The sequence below is a fragment of the Triticum aestivum genome, chromosome 3B (genome assembly GCF_018294505.1).
Source record: "Triticum aestivum cultivar Chinese Spring chromosome 3B, IWGSC CS RefSeq v2.1, whole genome shotgun sequence".
Taxonomy (NCBI): Eukaryota; Viridiplantae; Streptophyta; class Magnoliopsida; order Poales; family Poaceae; genus Triticum; species Triticum aestivum.
In genome coordinates, this window is record NC_057801.1 from 759295629 (window position 1) to 759318897 (window position 23269).

The 23269-nt window shown below is 40.4% G+C and overlaps 1 protein-coding gene and 1 long non-coding RNA gene across 2 annotated transcripts; one reads left to right on the top strand and one right to left on the bottom strand.

Annotated features, from left to right (window-relative positions):
* The first annotated feature begins 11109 nt into the window (after positions 1-11109).
* LOC123066384 (uncharacterized) lies at positions 11110-11582 on the top strand. Its single transcript, XR_006431330.1, has 3 exons — positions 11110-11187; positions 11310-11413; positions 11547-11582. It is a non-coding gene; the product is annotated as an uncharacterized lncRNA (long non-coding RNA).
* Positions 11583-19152: 7570 nt separating this feature from the next.
* Positions 19153-21343, bottom strand: LOC123066385 (uncharacterized). The gene is made up of 5 exons (XM_044489471.1): positions 21101-21343; positions 20817-20888; positions 20507-20578; positions 20361-20432; positions 19153-20010 (listed from the first exon to the last, which is right to left on the bottom strand). The coding sequence occupies exons 1-5, from the start codon at positions 21203-21205 to the stop codon at positions 19771-19773; spliced, it is 561 nt and encodes a 186-aa protein (XP_044345406.1). The 5' UTR covers positions 21206-21343; the 3' UTR covers positions 19153-19770.
* Between the last annotated feature and the right edge of the window lie 1926 nt (positions 21344-23269).

Genomic DNA, 23269 nt, shown 5'->3' on the forward strand with positions numbered 1-23269 from the left:
CACGGTGATGACATAGCAACGAGAGGGGAGAGTGTTGTCCATGTACCCTCATAGACCGCAAGCGGAAGCATTATGACAACGCGGTTGATGTAGTCGTACGTCTTCACGATCCGACCGATCCAAGCACCGAACGTACGGCACCTCCGAGTTCAGCACACGTTCAGCTCGATGACGATCCCCGGGCTCCGATCTAGCAAAGCTTCGGGGATGAGTTCCGTCAGCACGACGGCGTGGTGACGATGATGATGCTCTTCTAGCGCAGGGATTCGCCTAAACTCCGCGACGATATGATCGAGGTGGAATATGGTGGAGGGGGGCACCGCACATGGCTAAGGAACAATCCGTAGATCAACTTGTGTGTTCTGGGGTGCCCCCTTGCCTCCGTATATAAAGGAGGGAGGGGGAGGTGCGGCCGGCCCCCTTGGGGTGCGCCTGGAGGAGTCCTACTCCCACCGGGCGTAGGACTCCCCCCTCTTGCCTTGGTGGAGAAGGAAAGGGGGGAGGAGAAAGAGAAAAGGGGGGCGCCGCCCCCCCCCCCTTCCTTGTCCTATTCGGACTAGGGGGGAGGGGGCACGCGGCCTGCCCTGGCCGGCCCTCCTCTTCTCCCTCATGGCCCACTAAGGCCCATTAACCCCCGGGAGGGTTCCGGTAACCCCCCGGTGTTCCGGTAAAATCCCGATTTCACCCGGAACCTTTCCGATGTCCAAACATAGGCTTCCAATATATCAATCTTTATGTCTTGACCATTTCGAGACTCCTCGTCATGTCCGTGATCACATCCGGGACTCCGACCAAACTTTGGTACATCAAAACTTATAAACTCATAATAAAACTGTCATTGTAACGTTAAGCGTGCGGACCCTACGGGTTTGAGAACCTGGATGCCCATATTGGTTCCTGCATATTCTACGAAGATCTTTATCGGTCAAACCGCATAACAACATATGTTGTTCCCTTTGTCATCGGTATGTTACTTGCCCGAGATTTGATCGTCGGTATCCAATACCTAGTTCAATCTCGTTATCGGCAAGTCTCTTTACTCGTTCCGTAATGCATCATCCCGTAACCAACTCATTTGGTCACATTGCTTGCAAGGCTTATAATGATGTGCATTACCGAGAGGGCCCAGAGATACCTCTCCGACAATCGGAGTGACAAAACCTAATCTCGAAATACGCCAACTCAACATGTACCTTCGGAGACACCTGTAGTACTCCTTTATAATCACCCAGTTACGTTGTGACGTTTGGTAGTACCCAAAGTGTTCCTCCGGTAAACGGGAGTTGCATATTTCTCATAGTTACAGGAACATGTATAAGTCATGAAGAAAGCAATAGCAACATACTAAACGATCAAGTGCTAGGCTAACGGAATGGGTCATGTCAATCACATCATTCTCCTAATGATGTGATCCCATTAATCAAATGACAACTCTTTTGTCCATGGCTAGGAAACATAACCATCTTTGATAAACGAGCTAGTCAAGTAGAGGCATAATAGTGACACTATGTTTGTCTATGTATTCACACATGTATTATGTTTCCGGTTAATACAATTCTAGCATGAATAATAAACATTTATCATGAAATAAGGAAATAAATAATAACTTTATTATTGCCTCTAGGGCATATTTCCTTCAGGCTCCCACTTGCACTAGAGTCAATAATCTAGTTCACATCGCTATGTGATTTAACACCAATATTCACATCTGCATGTGATTAATACCCATAGTTCACATCATCATGTGATCAACACCCAAAGGGTTTACTAGAGTCAATAATCTAGTTCACATCGCTATGTGATTAACACCCAAAAGAGTACTAAGGTATGATCATGTTTTGCTCGTGAGAGAAGCTTAGTCAACGGGTCTGTCATATTCAGATTCGTATGTATTTCGCAAATATTCTATGTCCACAATGCTCTGCACGGAGCTACTCTAGCTAATCGCTCCCACTTTCAATATGTATCCAGATTGAGACTTAGAGTCATCTGGATTGGTGTAAAAGCTTGCATCATTGTAACTTTTACGACGGGCTCTTTTATCACCTCCATAATCGAGAAACGTCTCCTTAGTCCTCACTAAGGATATTCTTGACCCATGTCCGGTGACTACTTATTAGATCAAAATTGTATTCCTTTGCCAAACACAGAGCAAGGTATACAATAGGTCTGGTTCACAGCATAGCATACTTTATAGAACCCATGACTGAGGCATAGGGAATGACTTTTCATTCTCTTTCTATTTTCTGCATGGTCGGGTCTTGAGTCTTACTCAACTTCACACCTTGTAACACAGGCAAGAACTCCTTCTTTGATTGTTCCATTTTGAACTATTTCAAAAATTTATCAAGGTATGTACTCATTGAAAAATCTTATCAAGTGTCTTGATCTATCTATATAGATCTTGATGCTCAATGTGTAAGCAGCTTCACCAAGGTCTTGCTTTGAAAAACTCTTATTCAAGTATGCTTTCATGCTATACAGAATTTCCATATCATTTCCAATTAACAATATGTCATCCACATATAATATTAGAAATGCTACAGAGCTCCCACTCACTTTCTTGTAAATACAGGCTTCTTCAAAAGTCTGTATAAAACCATATGCTTTGATCAACTCATCAAAGCATATATTCCAACTCCGAGATGCTTGCACCAGTCCATAGATGGATCGCTGGAGCTTGCACAATTTGTTAGCACCTTTAGGATTGACAAAACCCTCTGGTTGCATCATATACAACTCTTCTTTAAGAAAACCATTAAGGAATGCAGTTTTGTTTATCCATTTGCCAGATTTCATAAAATGCGGCAATTGCTAACATGATTCAGATAGACTTAAGCATAGATACGAGTGAAAAACTCTCATCGTAGTCAACACCTTGAACTTGTTGAAAACCTTTTGCGACAATTCTAGCTTTGTAGATAGTAACACTATCAGCGTCCGTCTTCCTCTTGAAGATCCATTTAATCTCAATGTCTCGCCGATCATTGGGTAAGTCAATCAAAGTCCATACTTTGTTTTCATACATGGATCTTATCTCAGATCTCATGGCCTCAAGCCATGTTGCGGAATCTGGGCTCACCATCGCTTCTTCATAGTTCGTAGGTTCATCATGGTCTAGTAACATAACTTCTAGAACAGGATTACCGTACCATTCTGGTGCGAATCTTACTCTGTAAGACCTACGAGATTCTGTAGTAACTTAATCTGAAGTTTCATGATCATCATCATTAACTTCCTCACTAATTGGTGTAGTAGTCACAGGAACAGATTTCTGTGATGAACTACTTTCAAATGAGGGAGCAGGTACAGTTACCTCATCAAGTTCTACTTTCCTCCCACTCACTTCTTTCAAGAGAAACTCCTTCTCTAGAAAGGATCCATTCTTAGCAACGAATGTTTTGCCTTCGAATCTGTGATAGAAGGTGTACCCAACAGTTTCCTTTGGGTATTCTATGAAGACGCACTTCTCCGATTTGGGTTCGAGCTTATCAGGTTGAAAACCTTTTTTCATATAAGCATCGCAACTCCAAACTTTAAGAAACGACAGCTTAGGTTTACTGCTAAACCATAGTTCATACGATGTCGTCTCAACGGATTTAGATGGTGCCCTTTTTAAACGTGAATGCAGCTGTCTCTAATGCACAACCCCAAAACGATAGTGGTAAAACCGATAAGAGACATCATAGATCGCACCATATCCAATAAAGTGCGGTTACGATGTTCGAACACACCATAACGTTGTGGTGTTCCAGGTGGCGTGAGCTGTGAAACTATTCCACATTATTTTAATTGAAGACCAAACTCGTAACTCAAATATTCGTCTCCGCGATCAGATCGTAGAAACTTTATTTTCTTGTTAGGATGATTTTTCCACTTCACTCTGAAATTCTTTGAACCTTTCAATTATTTCAGACTTATGTTTCATCAAGTAGATATACCCATATCTGCTCAAATCATTTTGTGAAGGTCAGAAAATAACGATACTTGCCACGAGCATCAACACTCATTGGATCGCATACATCGGTATGTATTATTTCCAATAAGTCAGTAGCTTGTTCCATTGTTCCGGAGAACAGATTTTTTAGTCATCTTGCCCAAAAGGCACGGTTCGCAAGCATCAAATGATTCACAACCAAGTGATTCCGAAAATCCATCTTTATGGAGTTTTTTCATGCGCTTTACACCGATATGACCCAAACGGCAGTGCCACAAATAAGTTGCACTATCATTATTAACTTTTCATCTTTTGGCATCAATATTATGAATATGTGTATCACTACGATCGAGATCCAACAAACTATGTTCATTGGGTGTATGACCATCGAAGGTCTTATTCATGTAAATAGAACAACAATTATTCTCTGACTTTAAATGAATAACCGTATTGCAATAAACATGATCAAATCATATTCATGCTCAACGCAAACACCAAATAACATTTATTTAGGTTCAACACTAATCCCGAAAGTATAGGGAGTGTGCGATGATGATCATATCAATCTTGGAACCACTTCCAACACACATCATCACATCACCCTCAACTAGTTTCTATTTATTCTGTAACTCCTGTTTCGAGTTACTAATCTTAGCAACCGAACAAGTATCAAATACTCAGGGGTTACTATAAACACTAGTAAGGTACACATCAATAACATGTATATCAAATATACCCTTGTTCACTTTGCCATCCTTCTTATCCACCAAATATTCAAGGCATTTCCGCTTCTAGTGACCATTTCCTTTGCAGTATAATCACTCAGTTTCAGGCTTTGGTCCAGCTTTGGGCTTCTTCGTGGGACTGACAACTTGCTTGTCATTCTACTTGAAGTTCCCTTTCTTTCCCTTTGCCCTTTTCTTGAAACTAGTGGTCTTGTCAATCATCAACACTTGATGCTCTTTCTTGATTTCTACCTTCGTTGATTTCAACATCACGAAGAGCTCGGAATCGTTTTCGTCATCCCTTGCATACTACAGTTCATCACAAAGTTCTACTAACTTGGTGATGGTGACTAGAGAATTCTGTCAATCACTATCTTATCTGGAAGATTAACTCCCACTTGATTCAAGCGATTGAAGTACTCAGACAATCTGAGCACATGCTCACTAGTTGAGCGATTCTCCTCCATCTTTTAGCAATAGAACTTGTTGGAGACTTCATATATCTCAACTCGGGTATTTGCTTGAAATATTAACTTCAATTCCTGGAACATCTCATATGGTCCATGACGTTCAAAACATCTTTGAAGTCCCGATTCTAAGCCGTTAAGCATGGTGCACAAAACTATCAAGTAGTCATCATATTGAGCTAGATAAACGTTCATAACGTCTGCATCTGCTCCTGCAATAGGTCTGTCACCTAGCGGTGCATTAAGGACATAATTCTTCTGTGCAGCAATGAAGATAAACCTCAGATCACGGATCCAATCCGCATCATTGCTACTAACATCTTTCAACACAATTTTCTCTAGGAACATATAAAAATTAAACATATGAAAGCAACAACGCAAGCTATTGATCTACAACATAATTTGCAAAATACTACCAGGACTAAGTTCATGATAAATTTAAGTTCAATTAATCATATTACTTAAGAACTCCCACTTAGATAGACATCTCTCTAGTCATTTAAGTGATCACGTGATCCAAATCAACTAAACCATGTCCGGTCATCACGTGAGATGGAGTAGTTTCAATGGTGAACATCATTATGTTGATCATATCTACTATATGATTCACACTCGACCTTTCGGTCTCCGTGTTCCGAGGCCATATCTGTATATGCTAGGCTCATCAAGTATGACCTGAGTATTCCGCGTGTGCAACTGTTTTGCACCCGTTGTATTTGAACGTAGAGCCTATCACACCCGATCATCACGTGGTGTCTCAGCACGAAGAACTTTCGCAACAGTGCATACTCAGGGAGAACACTTCTTGATTATTAAGTGAGAGATCATCTTAAAATGCTACCGTCAATCAAAGCAAGATAAGATGCATAAAGGATAAACATCACATGCAATCAATATAAGTGATATGATATGGCCATCATCATCTTGTGCTTGTGATCTCCATCTCCGAAGCACCGTCGTGATCACCATCGTCACCGGCGCGACACCTTGATCTCCATCGTAGCATCATTGTCGTTACGCCGTCTATTGCTTCTACGACTATCGCTACCGCTTAGTGATAAAGTAAAGCAATTACAGGGTGTTTGCATTCCATACAATAAAGCGACAACCATATGGCTCCTACCAGTTGCCGATAACTTCGGTTACAAAACATGATCATCTCATACAATAAAATATAGCATCACGTCTTGACCATATCACATCACAACATGCCCTGCAAAAACAAGTTAGACGTCCTCTACTTTGTTGTTGCAAATTTTACGTGGCTGCTACGGGCTTAGAAAGAACCGTTCTTACCTACGCATCAAAACCACAATGATAGTTTGTCAAGTTGGTGCTGTTTTAACCTTCGCAAGGACCAGGCGTAGCCACACTCGGTTCAACTAAAGTGAGAGAGACAGACACCCGCCGGTCACCTTTAAGCGACGAGTGCTCCTAGCGGTGAAACCAGTCTCGCGTAAGCGTACGCGTAATGTCGGTCCGGGTCGCTTCATCTCACAATGCCGTTGAACCAAAGTATGACATGCTGGTAAGCAGTATGACTTATATCACCCACAACTCACTTGTGTTCTACTCGTGCATATCACATCAACGCATAAAACCTAGGCTCGGATGCCACTGTTGGGGAACGTAGTAATTTCAAAAAAGTTCCTACGTACACGCAAGATCATGGTGATGACATAGCAACGAGAGGGGAGAGTGTTGTCCACGTACCCTCGTAGACCATAAGCGGAAGCATTATGACAACGTGGTTGATGTAGTCGTACGTCTTCACGATCCGACCGATCCAAGCACCGAACGTACGGCACCTCCGAGTTCAGCACACGTTTAGCTCGATGACGATCCCCGGGCTCCGATCCAGCAAAGCTTCGGGGATGAGTTCCGTCAGCACGACGGCGTGGTGACGATGATGATGCTCTTCCGGCGCAGGGCTTCGCCTAAACTCCGCGACGATATGACCGAGGTGGAATATGGTGGAGGGGGGCACCGCACACGGCTAAGGAACGATCCGTAGATCAACTTGTGTGTTCTGGGGTGCCCCCTTGCCTCCGTATATAAAGGAGGGAGGGGGAGGTGCGGCCGGCCCCCTTGGGGTGCGCCTGGAGGAGTCCTACTCCCATCGGGAGTAGGACTCCCCCCTCTTGCCTTGGTGGAGAAGGAAAGGGGGGAGGGGAAAGAGAAAAGGGGGGAGCCGCCCCCCCCCCCCTTCCTTGTCCTATTCGGACTAGGGGGGAGGGGGCGTGCGGCCTGCTCTGGCCGGCCCTCCTCTTCTCCCTCATGGCTCACTAAGGCCCATTAACCCCCGGGAGGGTTCTGGTAACCCCCCGGTGTTCCGGTAAAATCCCGATTTCACCCGGAACCTTTCCGATGTCCAAACATAGGCTTCCAATATATCAATCTTTATGTCTAGACCATTTCGAGACTCCTCGTCATGTCCGTGATCACATCCGGGACTCTGAACAAACTTCGGTACATCAAAACTTATAAACTCATAATAAAACTATCATCGTAACGTTAAGCGTGCGGACCCTACGGGTTCGAGAACTATGTAGACATGACCTAGAACCATTCTCGGTCAATAACCAATAGCGGGACCTGGATGCCCATATTGGTTCCTACATATTCTACGAAGATCTTTATCGGTCAAACCGCATAACAACATACGATGTTCCCTTTGTCATCGGTATGTTACTTGCCCGACATTTGATCGTCGGTATCCAATACCTAGTTCAATATCATTACCGGCAAGTCTCTTTACTAGTTCCGTAATGCATCATCCCGTAACCAACTCATTTGTTCACAATGCTTGCAAGGCTTATAATGATGTGCATTACCGAGAGGGCCCAGAGATACCTCTCCGACAATCGGAGTGACAAAACCTAATCTCGAAATACGCCAACTCAACATGTACCTTCGGAGACACCTGTAGTACTCCTTTATAATCACCCAGTTACGTTGTGACGTTTGGTAGTACCCAAAGTGTTCCTCCGGTAAACGGGAGTTGCATATTTCTCATAGTTACAGGAACATGTATAAGTCATGAAGAAAGCAATAGCAACATACTAAACGATCAAGTGCTAGGCTAACGGAATGGGTCATGTCAATCACATCATTCTCCTAATGATGTGATCCCATTAATCAAATGACAACTCTTTTGTCCATGGCTAGGAAACATAACCATCTTTGATAAACGAGCTAGTCAAGTAGAGGCATACTAGTGACACTATGTTTGTCTATGTATTCACACATGTATTATGTTTCCGGTTAATACAATTATAGCATGAATAATAAACATTTATCATGAAATAAGGAAATAAATAATAACTTTATTATTGCCTCTAGGGCATATTTCCTTCACCCGATTGATTTCCCCCTTCACCTATATCGTGTAGCCATACGTTAGGTCACACCCGGCACGTCATATTGCCATGTTATTCTTTATGATGCTTTGATTGATTTATATTTTTTGTTTCTTCCCCCTCTTCTCTCTGGTAGACTCCGAGACCGATGTTGATGCCGCTGTGATCGACTACGTCACCGATGACCCTTCTTCCTTTTCGGCAGAGCTTCCAGGCAAGCCCCCCTTTGATCATCCCGATATCGCCCATTCCATCCCTCATGCTTGCATTAGATTTTGTTACTGTAATTGATTGCTCCTATTCTGATGCATAGCCTGCTTTTGTAACCTGCTTATTGTTACTTACCTGCTTATCCTAAACTGCTTAGTATAGGTTGGTTAGTGATCCATCAGTGACCCCCACCTTGTCCTTGTTGCCCCTGCTTCATCATCGAAAACCCGATAAACGGGATCGAAGACCAGGCCCCGGCACCACACATCACTTCCCCTTAGTTGCTCGACACTACTGGGTTACTATCGAGTGCCGAGGGTGAGACCTCATCAGCACTTCTGATGTTAACCCTGTAGTGTAGTTATTCGGTCGTGGTTATCGAGGGTGATTTCCTCCTTAACCACTTCCGATACGACTCTATCATGCAACCCCTCAAGTGTGGACCTCGAGGGTGGTTCCTCTTCCGTTCACCTTGATGAGTACATCTAGTGGAATCCACCAGGGGTGGTTCCTCAGGGTTCCCCTTGGTGTTAGACACACAGTTACTATGGTTACTATGACTTTTCTCTGAACCATGTTACTAAAGATGGGTCGGCCCTGAGGGGTACCCACGCGAGCTTAATTGCGAGTGATGTGGAGTCGGGTTGACCTGGAGGGTGCCCGCGAGATAATTACGAGGCGTGGCCGGGCATTCTTAGCCCTTGCCGCAAGTCCTCGAGACGGGGCGACGGGGTCACATCTTTCGTGAGTCTCTGCTTGTTACCGCACGTTCCTAATCCACTACGATTTGGATATTTGATCCGAGGGGCCTCTGGCCTGATAGCACTAACCATCACGTGGGCATAGTATGGGCCTTCTGCGTCGTATGCATCAGCCGAAGCTTAATAGACGTCAGCGATTGAGCGGCGCATGCCGGGTTGGACTGCGTAAGCACCTGCCTCTTTAAGGAGGTAGCTAGGTCTGCTCACCGGCCGCCCACGCAACATGCAGGAGTTTCCGGGGCGATGGCCCTTGACCCCTGGGGGCATAGGTTTAGTCCAGCGTGCTGACCTCTCTATTAAGCCTAGGTCGGGTTACGGCGTATTGTTTGGTCGTGGTCGGGCATGACCCAGGGAAAGTGTGTCCGGCCGGAGTTAATCGAGCGTGGTGGGTAAGTTGGTGCACCCCTGGAGGGAAGAAAACATCTACCGATAGCCTGTCCTACGGTAACGGACACTCAGAGTTGTATCCCGATTGATACAACTAGAACTGGATGTTGAGGCATGAATTGGATATGTTGCTTAGGGAGTCGAGAAAGGATCCTGGGGCATTGACAACAACATAAATATGACTTATGTTATACTACTCTACTCCCTCCTCTTGCTGCAAGACGGTGTTTCCCAGAAGATGCTAGTCTTTGATAGGATTAGCTTCTCCCCCTATTATTCTGGAATTCTGCAGTTAGTCCATAGATACTACCCCTTTCATTGATACCGATGCATAATGTAGTGTAGATCCTTGCTTGCGAGTACTTTGGATGAGTACTCATGGTTGCTTTGCTCCCCCTTTTCCCCCTTTCTTCTTCTTTTCGGTTGATGCAACCAGATGTCGGAGCCCAGGAGCCAGATGCCACCGCCGATGCTTACTACTACGTGGAGGCCGCAGACTACTAGGAGTAGTTAGGAGGCTCCCAGGCAGGAGGCCTTGCCTTTTCGATCGATGTTGCTTTTGTGCTAGCCTTCTTAAGGCAAACTTGTTTAACTTATGTATGTACTCAGATATTGTTGCTTCCGCTGACTCTTGTGTATTCGAGCTTATGTATTCGAGCCCTCGAGGCCCCTAGCTTGTAATATAAAGCTTGTGTTATTTTAATTTGTGTCTACAGTTGTGTTGTGATATCTTCCCGTGGGTCCTTGATCTTGATCGTACACATTTGCGTGTATGATTAGTGTACGATTGATTCGGGGGCGTCATACCATACTTGTGATGAGGTAAATATAGTAAAATGTATGCATTTTTAATTTTACATGCTTTTTTGTTTTGTGATGCTTTGTTAGTTACGCAAGTTAACAATAAGTTTTTCATTATTTTTTTGTTGTTCATAAAGTATGTAACTTTTGTTAGCCCCATGATGATGAAAATAGATTTTTTTTGTATGATTTTTTTACCAAAATTGTGCAATAGTACTTTTCGTTGTGCAACTTCACCTTCAGTGTTGTAATGTTTTATAGAGTTCTTGACAATTTTCATTACTGAACATATGAACGTGCAATTTTTTTAGTATTTTTAGCATGCAAATTTAGTTTGTTTGCACATTGTTCTATAATGCTTTTTGTTCATCTTGATGACTCTTCTGTATTTTTTGGTCTTTTTTGTAGGTTCACTTTCCAACTTTGCATGGCAAGCATTGGTTCGATCTTGTTGTCTTGTTTAAACATGAAATGTTTGTAATTCTAGACTCAGCATATGATGCAGAGAGTGATTTTCACCAGCATGTGTTGAATATTCTGGTAAATTTAGATGTCTTCCCCTCTCTTTTTTCTGTAACTTGATGATGGTGTCATGTTTTTTACACACTAAATATTTGTGTTAGTTTTATGACTTTCTCTGGTTTTCTGTGTACTTCTTGTAGATACCAAATTTCAAAAGGGTTTGGGACATGTATGAGAGCTCAAGAAATCTTAACTGGAGAAATTGGACCACGCACTTTATTGATGTACCTAAACAAAGCAATGAGTAAGTTATTTTTCCTTTTTCTTTTTTGCATGAATTTTAATTTGCTTTTTTACTATTTTTTCATGCTGCTCATACCAAATTAATACATATTCACAGATGTCTATTATGTCCCTATTGGATTTTACGTTTGTAGGCTTGATTGTGGCATATATACGACACTCTTTCTGAAGCATTGGAAGCCCAGGATACTGATGCATGATGTAGTGAAGGATGAAGATATTGCAAACATCCGAATAAGAATTGCGAATGAAATGATGTTCACTAACCATAATCTCAAAAATGACCATAAGAAGTTGGTTCTTGAGTTCTAGTCCCGCTGATGAGTAAGTTTTTCTTGTCTCTTTATCATGACTGTGTTGTTCAATCATAAATCAGTTTTTGTGCATTTTTCTACATTATTTTAATGTTTATTGAAATTTTTTCTGCAGCACTCAGGTTGGTAATGGAGAAGAAGCAGCTGTGGTGGAGTTTGCTTTTAGTCAGGCATTACTACTGCAAGAGAAATGGTGTTGCAAGATACAATAGGCTTTTTTTTGCTTGTAGCTTCAGACATGTATTAAAGAAGATGAATTCTTAGGAATATTTTGAAATGTAATATGCGATGTACAAGTGGATTTTTCTGTTGACACTTATTGTAATGTGCAATGCTTTTTGATATGTTTGCATGTCAATCGTGGTGTTTGTATGTTGTAAGATGTTTGGATGTAAATTTGATTTTTCAATATTGTAAAATGAGTTCTTTTTCATGGTGTAATAATTTCTTTCTTATATATTCTTTTTCAAAATTTCAATGGATCATGTTACGTTGTTTGTTTTTCATATTGAACAAACAACAGTAACTGCGTTCTGATCCTACATACACATTCTTTCTTTTGTTTCAAATTTTTTGTTCTTTGTTTTATTTCTTAATTTATTTTTTTCCTTTTTCTCTAGTTATTCCTTTTTTAAAAAATAAGTACAGACAACTTTTTTTTATTTAGCTTGAGTTCTTTTTTTTCTTTGCGTCAAGAAATTATTGTGTATTTTGCCTCTTGATTGCCATGTGTGTTTCATACTAGTTGACACGTTGACACCTCATACTAGTTGACACGTTGACACCTCATAGCTCAACAACTCATTTGTTCTAGATTTTGTTTTCTTTCCAGACAGATCTTTTTGTTTCCCTTTTTTCTGAAATGCCATGTGTGTTGCATGCAACATAACCACCTAAACCGCCTAGTGGCCCATTAATCCCACTACTCCCATGTTCACCAAGGAACCGACTGGCAACTGCCCCCTCCACCACACTAGCCCCATTACCACTATTCCTCTACCGCACTACCCCCATTACCCCTATATAAATGCCATCTGTATGCTCTTGTGTTTTGCCTCTCTCCAAAATCACTTCCCTTCATCTCAGGATACATTCTTTTTCGCTTTGAAGGTAGGGCTATGTATATTCTTTCCTGCGTGAGTTCTTATAATTGTTCTTACTTTTTGCCTCTTCTTACCTATTTTGTTGTTCTTTTTCTTCAGAGTTGTTGGCGCAAGGTATTGAAGTGGGTTGAACCTTGCAAGAGAAAAAGCTATGCTTACAGTATTCTTTGCACAAACTAGTTTCCACAGAAGTTTAGTTCCATAGGAATGCATCTTTTGTTTTTCATGGTGAAATGTTCAATTTTTTGTTCTGTTTATAGCTTTTAGGTTGCAATTAAATTTCTATAAATTGTTTCCTTCTACCTCTTTCTGATCATATTTCAATTTCCTTGATAACAGACAGGACCAGAACTATGCAACTCTTTCTTTTCTTTTTCAACAATTTATTTAACTTGTAGAGCGTGCAACTTGAGTTTTATGAAGTTGAAATTAGCATGCAAGCTTGACTTGTAGTGCATGCAATTTGTGTTTTTAATCAATTTTTGTTTTATCAGAGTTGTTTTATTGTTCTCTCAGATATTTCATCATTCATTTTTAGATGGGTCGAGAGGATGCTTCTAAGAAGGGTAGGAGTGCTTGTAAGAAAGTTGCTGATGCCAGTCAGGAAAAGGTTGTATTATATCTTGCACCTCAAGAGCTTCTGCAATTTTAGTTTTGTGAATACACAATTTTAGTTTCTTTTATATCTTGTTTCAATTCTCTGCTTTGAGGGTGCATTTTTTCTTCTATCTTGTAGTTTAGTAATTTGTTTGATATAAACATGTTAAGGTGCTCCATGTTTGTGAAATTTTAGTTCAAATTAAAATTGCTCGTAAACAGCAACTGCAGTTAACGTATGCGTGTTTTAATTTTCTGCATTCATCGTAGTTTTCTCTTCTATCTTGTAGTTTAATAATTTTTTTGCACTACAAAAGATGTCAAGATAAACTAGCAATGAGTTGCATGGCATTTTTGTTTTGTTTTTGTAAAATTAGCAATGGAATTATCACTTGTAGTGTGTGCAATTTAGTTGTCATTAAAATTTTGCTTTTTATGGGTTGTTGATTTGTCTTCATACATATTTTTGTTTTCCATTCATTAGGTGACTTATGAAGATATGTCCAAGAAGGTTGGTGATGGTTCAAAAAAAGAGGTACAAAATAATTTTACTTTTTTTACTCCAGTAAAGAATGTTTGTTGTTTTTTGCTCCTAAATAAGTAGTGCAACTTTAGTTATTCTAATGTGCAAATTTAAGATGCCAATTGGGTTTTTGCAGATTATCTGAATGCTTTGCCCCAGTTATGACTTATTTTGTGGTTAAAAAAATTGTACTTTGTGTTGCTCCTATTCAGCTACTGCAACTTTAGTGTTATGTCCATGTAACATTCTGTCAAATAAAGAATATTGTTTAGTTTTGCTCCTGAATAATTAGTGCAACTTTAGTTATTCGAATATGCAAATTTAAGATCCTAATTGGGTTTTGGCAAATTATCTGAATGTTTTGCATCAGTTACGAATTATACTATGTGTTGCTTCTGTACAGCTACTGCAACTTTAGTGTCATGTCCATGCAAATTTAAATTCTCCCTCACTTTTAAATACTTTTTAAGTTTTGTGAATATGTCTATGCAAGTTTTAGCTTTTTGCAACTTTATAGGTTTTTCAGTATTGCAATTGTGTTTTCGTGATTTCTACAATAGTTGTTTTTATGTTTGCTCTTCAAACTAAATTTTCAGAACTAAAATATCTATCGGAATCTATGTTTGCAAATTTAGTCTCCTGAAAATGCAAAATGTAGCATGGCTCTTTTTGTGTTGCTTCTGAACTGCATGTGCAAGATCAGTTTTTTGAATATGCAAATTTAGATCGAAAAAATGAAAATTTTATTTTGCTTTGTTCTAGATTGGAGTTTTGCAACTTTTGAATAATGCAACTGTGTTTTTCAATACTGCAATTGTGATTTACAAACTTCATTTTAGCAAGCCAAATATCTATCTGAATATTTGTTTTGCAAATTTAGTAATCTGAAAATGAAAAATGTAGTATGGTTCTTACTGTGTTGCTATTGAAGTGCATCTGCAAGTTTAGTTTTGTGAGTATGCAAATTTAGATTCTATTTGCAAAATTTCTATGTTTGATTGTTCTAGGATGGTGTTTTGCATTTACTTGTAGTTTAACTGCTTGTTTTTAGGTCACGGTGCCAGGTGGATCACGTGTCTCCAAGCGCAAATTTGAAGCTAAGGATTCTTCCAGTTCCAAAAAGATGGTTGCCATAAAGGTATTTTTATACAAATGCACTTTTTCATCCTCATGATAATACAACTTTTAATGTAAACTAAGTTTGTAGCATGGTTTTTTGATAGTACTCTCTAGTTGTGAACCTGCTGCTTCTGCATCATTTTTTTATTTTTAGTATTCTTTTTGTCTGCACTAAACTACTGTTGTTTTGCTTACATGTTTTTTGTATTCCATCTTATTATGCAATTTAATACACTACTTTTTCAAATACCTTTTTTTAATGCATTTTCAATTTTAAAGGATTTCAGTCGCAACACAATGAAGATTTCAGTTGTCACATGAGCTCGGCTGAATATTCCTTTTGGAGACACTGACAGAGTAGTGTACTACATAGTAACTAGCAACACTCATTCTGTTGCTCTCTGCGTTGGACATGCACTCTTTGACATGCTGGGTCATAGGAATTTCATTGTTGCCGACCACTATGTTAAGGACACAGTGCTAGTTGCTTTCAAGGATTCTTTTGATGTGCTGATTGTACCTGGAAATGACATTCGGTCTGGTCCTGAAGCTCTGATGACAATTCGTTGAGTTTCTAGGATTGAGCAGTGCGTTCCTGATTGGGATGGCTACTTCCAAAGGAACATCATCATTGCACCTGAAGCAGCACAAGATAAAGATGTCGATGATGAAGAGCATGAAGTTGTTTTTCCCAAGAGTGATTATGATTGCTCTGGTGGTGGTTTCTCTGGTGGATCAGGAGGAGATGGTGTTGCTGGAGGTGGTGCTGGCACAAGCTTTGTTGCTGCATGAATGCTCATTAGTTAGAGAGGATGGATGCATCTAGTGTTTCTTCTAGTGGATGATTTTTGCGTCTTGTCTACAAATTTAGTTTAATATAGTTAATTTAGGTTGCTTTTGTGTTTCGTCTATGTGGTTTGCTTTCATTTAGTCATCCTTCCATCTAGGTGTATCATCGAATTTCAAGGATTTCCTTTGTGATATCAGTATTGTACTGTTTATATTATTAATTACTAGTTATGACTATCACCTTTTGTGTTTTCTATTTTTATACATTTTGATTTCACATATCATCTTATACTCATTATAATTCTTCATTTTTTATCCTGAAATAAGTAAGCAAGAATAGAGAGTCGAAGTCATTACACAAAACTTAAAATACATATCCATCATTTCATACAAAAATTATGCAAAGTTTTGTGCAATTTTAACAAATACTCCTATTGTTGATCTTTTTTTCACCCATATCTTTTTGTTTGCTTTTGCAATGTTGTTCTTCAGACAGTGAGCATCCCTTCTTCTTTCGCATTGCATGAATAAGCATTACTTCTTGCCTTTTTTTCATAGACAAAAAAGAGAATGCAATCAGTATAAATGAATAATTTTTTTGTTTTCAGAATAAGTTTGTGAAAAGATATTTCTTGCAGATATTTTTTCTAACCTTTTGCCTCTTTTTTTTGCAGACTCCTCTTTACTTTGCTTTGCATTCTTTCTTTTGGCTGAACATACAAATGTACAGAATCAAAATAAAAACTAAATTGTACCTGTCAATTGCAGTAACAAATTGAAACAATGATCATACTTTTACCTGTCTTTGTAGGTTTTTGTGGTGACTCTTGTTCTATTTGCTTGCAACCTGTAATATTGTGTCCTTGCTTCTTGCACCCCGAACAAGTCACTTTAGCCTTTGATATGATTTCTTCTACTATACTTTTTTGCCTCCCTGTTTTCTTCATTCTTCTTTTTGGTTTGATGTATACTAGATCGTTTAGTGTTTTCTCCCCCTTGCTGTTTGAAGTCAAGACTTCTCCTGTGACAACTGTTAAATCTGAAGCAGAACATTTTGATTGCTCCAGCAGAACATTTTGATTGCTCCAGTTCTGGCATGCAAGGTATGTCTAAAATTAACTTCTCCAGATTCCCTATCTGCTCGTTTAACAATTTCCTCCTTGCAGGATTTTTTTATGCCTCAGAAGCTAGTTGAACTATCCTTCTTGAAAATGAGAAGAATGCCATTTGCTCATCCAAATCCTCAAGGTTTGCATTTTCTTCATTAGCTTGAAATACTCTCTTTTCCTTAGGTCTCCATCTGTCAATGAAATACTTTTCTGGTAACTCATCTACGTTCAATGGTTGAATGACTTTGAGTACATGACAGCACAGAATGCCATCTTTCTCAAATTTCCCACACACACATGAAATAGTTTCTGAGTCTCCGTCAACAATCACTATGAATGTTCTTGGGTTATAGTCAAACAGTGCTTGAGTTGGTGACTTGTACACCTCATATTGTTTGTTCTTTTCCACTTCCATCATGTGAAATTTTGTTGAATTCATCAACTCTTGCTGAAATTTGTAGAATATGCCTCTGTTATATAGTTTTGCAGCTTGCTTTTCCAATGCCCAGTCACTCCAAATAGTTGGAGAAGTTCTCCTTGTTACTGAATCATTTTCTTTTCTTTTTTCTTCAATACTCTGTGATATCTTGTCAAACTCTGTCATGAAAGCAATCACACTGTTACTTGACCCTACATTTGCTTTGAATACAAAATTTGTCCCTTCACTTCTTGTTGTTGACTGGATGAATGGGAAAAAGTCATTCTTGAAGTACGCAGGTACAAATCTCTTTCTATTTTTCCACATAATCCCGAAGTACTTGATATGTTGAACATTGTGCTCCTCTATCATCTATGGCCAGAGTTGCTCGAACTCCTCAACTGTTTGTGAGTTTAGGATTATGTCATGAAACTGAGCATTCAAATGTTGGTTCCTTGCAAATGTTCTTCTTGCTTTGTTTTGCGCTTTTGTTAGAATGTGGAAAACAGTTCCTGTGCGTGCAATTAGGGAAACACTTAGGCACTGCCTTTTTCATTGCTGCATCTTGATCTGTTATCACAGATTTTGGAGCTTTCCCTCCCATGCACTTCAGAAAAGTTTTGTATAACCACTCAAAAGTTTCCTTCTTCTCATCTTGTATGAAACCACATGCAAAGAGGCAGTTGTCTCCATGTCCATTTACACCCACAAATGGAGCAAACTTCAGATTGTACTTGTTTGTTTTGTAAGTTGTGTCAAAACTTAGGAGATCACCATATTGCTAATAGTTCCTTATATCTGTACCATCTGCCCAAAATATATGCATGACATTCTTAGCTGGATATGTTTTGAATGAGTAGTAAAACATAGGATCTTCTGATTTTTTTTTCTGTTCAAAGAATGAGACAACTTGCATCATGTCATTCAAGCCATTATCTCTTCTGATTTTTGTGCCCATGTTGCTAATCTGTTTTGCTGTGTATGGAAACGAAGAAAGCCCTCTTCCTCAAAAGAATGCCATTATTGCCATTATTTTTCTTGTTGGTATGTTCACTCATTTGCAAGTTCTGATTAAGTCCTTTTCTTGCTCAGTGATGTATTTGTGCGACCTAAGGAACCTGGCTTCGTTGGGGGATGCAGATCATGGTTGTGCTCAATGATAAGCCTTGTCACCACCCACTGTGCTATATTGAATTTCTAGGTAACAACCATCTGAGCTTGACGCCCTGTTTTAATTGTATAGTTCCTTCTTCTGTCAGTAGTATTTTCTAGTTCAGTGGGTGCATTCTTATCAGTCTTATATTTTCTCCTTTTGGCCCCTGCTGTTGTCGGTTTTCTCCTTATCCTAGGTTTACCAGATCTGTTGCACTTCATAGTAAGCCTTGTCATTTTGTTGTTGTGTGAATCTTTCTTCTGGCAGTGATAGTTCACAGCTTTCTGAATTGAAAACCTAGCAATAGCTGAATATTCATTGTAGAATCGGTGTGCATGAGCATCACTTTCAAAATGTCATTCTAATAGTTGGCATGTGCCTTTTATCATCTTCTTGGCTCAATTTTATTGCCTTTTCTATGTTGTCATTCTCAAGGAAGTATTCTATATCTTCCTGAGATAATTTGTCTTCAACTTTGTTCTGCTCCTTATTATTTCCTGCCATTTTTTCCATGTCTGATGCACTAGTACTTTCATTCTGATCCTGTTCAGTTGACTGTGCATAGCCACCACTGCCATCCACTTCATAATTTTCTATTTCTTGTTGCTCCTCTTCTTATTGTTCTTTTTCAAACTCTGAATCATCGCTTCCACTAGTGCCATCTGTATCAGTTGTTTCTGCATAATCAAAGCCTTGCAAAGCTGTTTCAGAGCTCGCTGCTCTTACTTGTTGATCAGTTGTCATCATTTGTCCCTCAAACACTGAATCGTCATGATTCCAACTTTGTTCCAACTGTTGCAGTTTTGAGTGTTGTTGATCCTCAAGCAACTGATCAGACGATAATGTATTTTCTTCCATGTATTCTTCCTCTGCATCAGTTTCATTTTGATCACTATTGCACTCTGTGTAATCTTCATTTGCATAACTTCCATTCTCATCACTGTTGCAGTCAAATTCATGCTCACCATCAGATTCAGTCTCATTGCGATTTGCTTCACCTTCATTGTTACCTTCATCATCATCTTCATGCTCACCATCAGATTCACTTTCACTGTTATTTGCTTCTTCATCATTGTTACCTTCATCGTCATCTTCATGCTCTTGGTCCAAAGGTAAAGAATATTGTAACCAATCATTAGTTGTTGCCCATTGTTGTTGCTCGCACTTGGTTCTGCTGATTGATGTTGAAACTTAAGTTTTTTTTGTCAAATTCTTTTGAGTAATGTATGTAAGTTAATTTCTAACAATTTTAAAATTTTTTATTGCAGTAATACAACATTCCTCAGAGCTTATGCCAGCAGTCAAGAATGATGTGAAACTTGTTATAGGTATTGCCATGTTGTCGCTTTGTAGATGACTCATTACTGTCATTTGTTGCATTAGCTCTGTGTAAGATTGTCCTGCTCCTGGTGGTACTAGCATGATATTGCTTGTATTCAAATTTTGCTTTCCTAGAATGAACAAATCTGATTCCTGCAACAAACAAAAGTATCTTGTCAATGCATAAATATTATTTGTGGAAACTTCAAATGGTACTGGTGTTTTTGTATGAAATTTACTTTTCTTGTAGTTTTGTATATTTTCAGTCAGAAACATATGAAATAAAAATAGTATCTGTGAACTTTTGAATGGAATGCTTTTGCATTTTTATGCTTTGTGGTACTGTCAAAGCGCACTTGTTGAAATGATTCGTTCTCTCTAGGAATGTGGTGTAGAACATGTCGTTGAGCAAAGTTTTGACCCAAAATTGCATCATGTCACAAATTAACCACATGTTTGTTCATTCTCTCATCAAACAGAGAATAATATCAACACAAACTAACCTCAGAAATCTCATTGAACGATCGTATATTTGGCTGCATCTGTGTGTTGCCCTGATTCAAATTTTTGAGCACCTGCAATTTTTGGTATGCAAATTTTTTAACAACATTCTTAAATAAAAGTGTTATTAAGTTTGTACACCTTTTACCTTGTCGCCATGACTTCTGTCTGCAATCTCTAAATATTCTTGCTGTTCAGAATGATGTGCAATTTTAGATTCCTGAAAATGCAAATGAACTCAATGTTTGAGTACTGATGGAAATCATCTGCATTCTGTACTTACAAAGCATGAGTGCTTTGAAGTGTGATGATGCTTTTGAAATGCAACTGCAAAATCAGTTATGTTAGTATGCAAATATAGATCCTATGCGAAAATTTTGTTCACCTGCAATTTTTGTATGCAAATTGTTTGACAACATTCATTAATAGCAGTCTTATAAAATTTTTGTGCCTTTTACCTTGTTGTCATGACTTCTATCTGCAATCTCCATGTATTCTTGCTGCTGAGAATGATGTGCAATTTTAGGTACCTGAAATTGCAAATTAACTCAATGTTTCAGTACTGCTGTAAATCATCTCCATTTTTTAGCTTGATGATGCATCTTATTTTTGTTTTTGTTACAGGTGATCAACTCTGACTTCTTATGATCTGTGTATTTTTTTTCAGGTCATTGCAGAAAATTCCACACAATAAATCAATTCTTGCATATGAAATGGAGGTGGGCATTAGATAATCACATACCTTTGCCTGACCACAAGCACTTTTATCACCAGGTTTCTTTCTTCTCCGTTTTGTTCTTCCTGCAGACAGATCTGAGATCTGGTTTTCAATTTGAGGATCATCCATTTTCGCTTCCAGATCTGACAAAGAAACCCTGGGGATTGGAGGAGAAGAATGCTTAGAGGAAGAATCGTCGGGACAACTTCTGCAGAAGTCTCAGAAGACAACACAAGATCTGAGGTATGGTTCCCCTCCCATGGCGGCTGTGTGGGAGTCGAGGAAGAGAGCTGAGTCGCAAGGAGGAAGACCTAGTGAGCTGTCAGTTATTTAGCTTACCGGGTTCGGGCCCGTTTTCTTTTTCTGGGCTAAACACAGAGAACAGAAACAGAAAGGATCTTTAGCTTACTGGGTTCAGGCCCGTTTTGTTTTTCTGTGCTAAACACAGAGGACAGAAACAGAAAGGCCTTAGCCTGTTGTTTCGGTTGGGCTAAACTGAAACACAAACAGAAACAGAAACAGAAAACTGACTGACCACAATCTTTGGTCAGTCAATTTTCTTTTGCTTTGCCGCATTGCTCAGAATTGTGCCAATCGACTAACCTCTTTCTTGTGTCAGTCGATTGATCTCTAGCCACTTCCGTTTTGTTATTATTATTATTTTATTTTGTTTGTATATACATCATCTGTTGGTGAGGGGATTTTGGGCCTTGGAGATGCAGAAGTTAGTTATTTTTTGCATCTACGTCTTCTACTAAAGATGCTCTGAACTAAACACTACTATCTGATAAGCATGTACAGAGCTAGATAAAAGGGGGAGGAGATAGTTAGACGTGATGGGCATGCATGCAGCGTACATATACATATATAGTTCTCTCAAGTCTCAATACTCACGTAGACAGTATCTGTGCGTCATCATCATGACGTGCCCTGCTCGTCTCCGACTACAGGATCCGCGGGCGACGCCGATCTAGCGAATCCGAGGCACTCCACAACATCACGCCGGCAAGTCGGACACGTGGACTTCCGGTGGAACCACCGCTCGATGCACCTGCCGTGGAAGTCGTGGGAGCATGGTAGCCTGACGCTCTCCTCGTCTTCGGTCCCCCGCTCCGACAAACAGATGGCGCACAGTTCGCCCGGCTCACGGCAGCGCGAAACTCCGGCGGCCTCTTTGCATGCGAGGAGCAGCGCCTTGGGCTCGCTGTAGACCAGCTCGATCCAGAGGATCAGCCTGATGTCCAAGACCAAGCCCGCAGTGCCGTGGATGTCGCCGGCGACGAAGCGCGCGGCCAGCTTGTCAGGCAGGAACTCCTCCCAGTTGCCGGCGGCGAGGTCGTACTCGCGGGTGACGGGAGCCTCGGCAAGCGCCTGGTGGATGAGGTCGCGGCAGGTCTCGCGGCTCCGGAAGAGGGCAGCGGGGTCGGCGACCTCGACCCGGTGGTCGAGCTCTCGGACGACGAGCGAATCATCATCCGTCACGTCGACGCTGTTCGCCCGTATGATGGTGCACGAGTGCTCGTGGGACACGAACACGTGGCCGTGGAGGCGCACGGAGAACGGGTGGCCGTTCGGCCTGGCATGCCAATTGATATCGGTCCGGGCGCACGGACTGATGCGGGTCTCCGTCGCGGCCGCAGCGTGCGGCCACGGTGACCGACCTGCTGCCATGGCAACGGCCTGCACAGTCCAAGGCGATCGGGGGGACGAACTAACACGTACGTACGGCCTGCTGGTAATCGAGGCACCTGCGCGCCTTTTGTACGCAGTATATGTTTGTGCCTCCGAATCCTAATGGGAGTTTGGGTGGATTGTAGTGCAAAATTAGGACTTTCTAACGAGCACCCGTCATATATATGTACCAAAAGCTTTCATTGCTCCCCAAAAATAAAGCTTCCAATGCTTCAAATTAAAAAAATTAATATCAAAAATGATAAAATCATGAACGTTCGGGATTTGATCATGGCAAATCAAACGTTTTTTATGACCGTATTAGTGACGCGAGGAAGAAAAGTTTAGTTGAAACACATGGCAATTTTCGAACAAAATACAATGTGTACAAATTTGCCATGCTTGCCAACTAAACTTACCATCTCTGCGTCACTAAAATTAACATCGAATACATTCAACTTGATGAAAAAGGGCTTCCTCCTATCACTACAACATTCGAGCAAGTCGATACAAATGCACTCC

Coding starts and splice junctions, on each gene's coding strand:
- LOC123066385 (XM_044489471.1), bottom strand. CDS start 21,205: ATGGATGATCCTCAAATTGAAAACCAGATCTCAGATCTGTCTGCAGGA. Junction 20,579..20,816: donor ATAGAAGTCATGACAACAAG/GTAAAAGGCACA, acceptor TTGCATTTTCAG/GAATCTAAAATTGCACATCA. Junction 20,433..20,506: donor ACAGAAGTCATGGCGACAAG/GTAAAAGGTGTA, acceptor CAAAAATTGCAG/GTGCTCAAAAATTTGAATCA.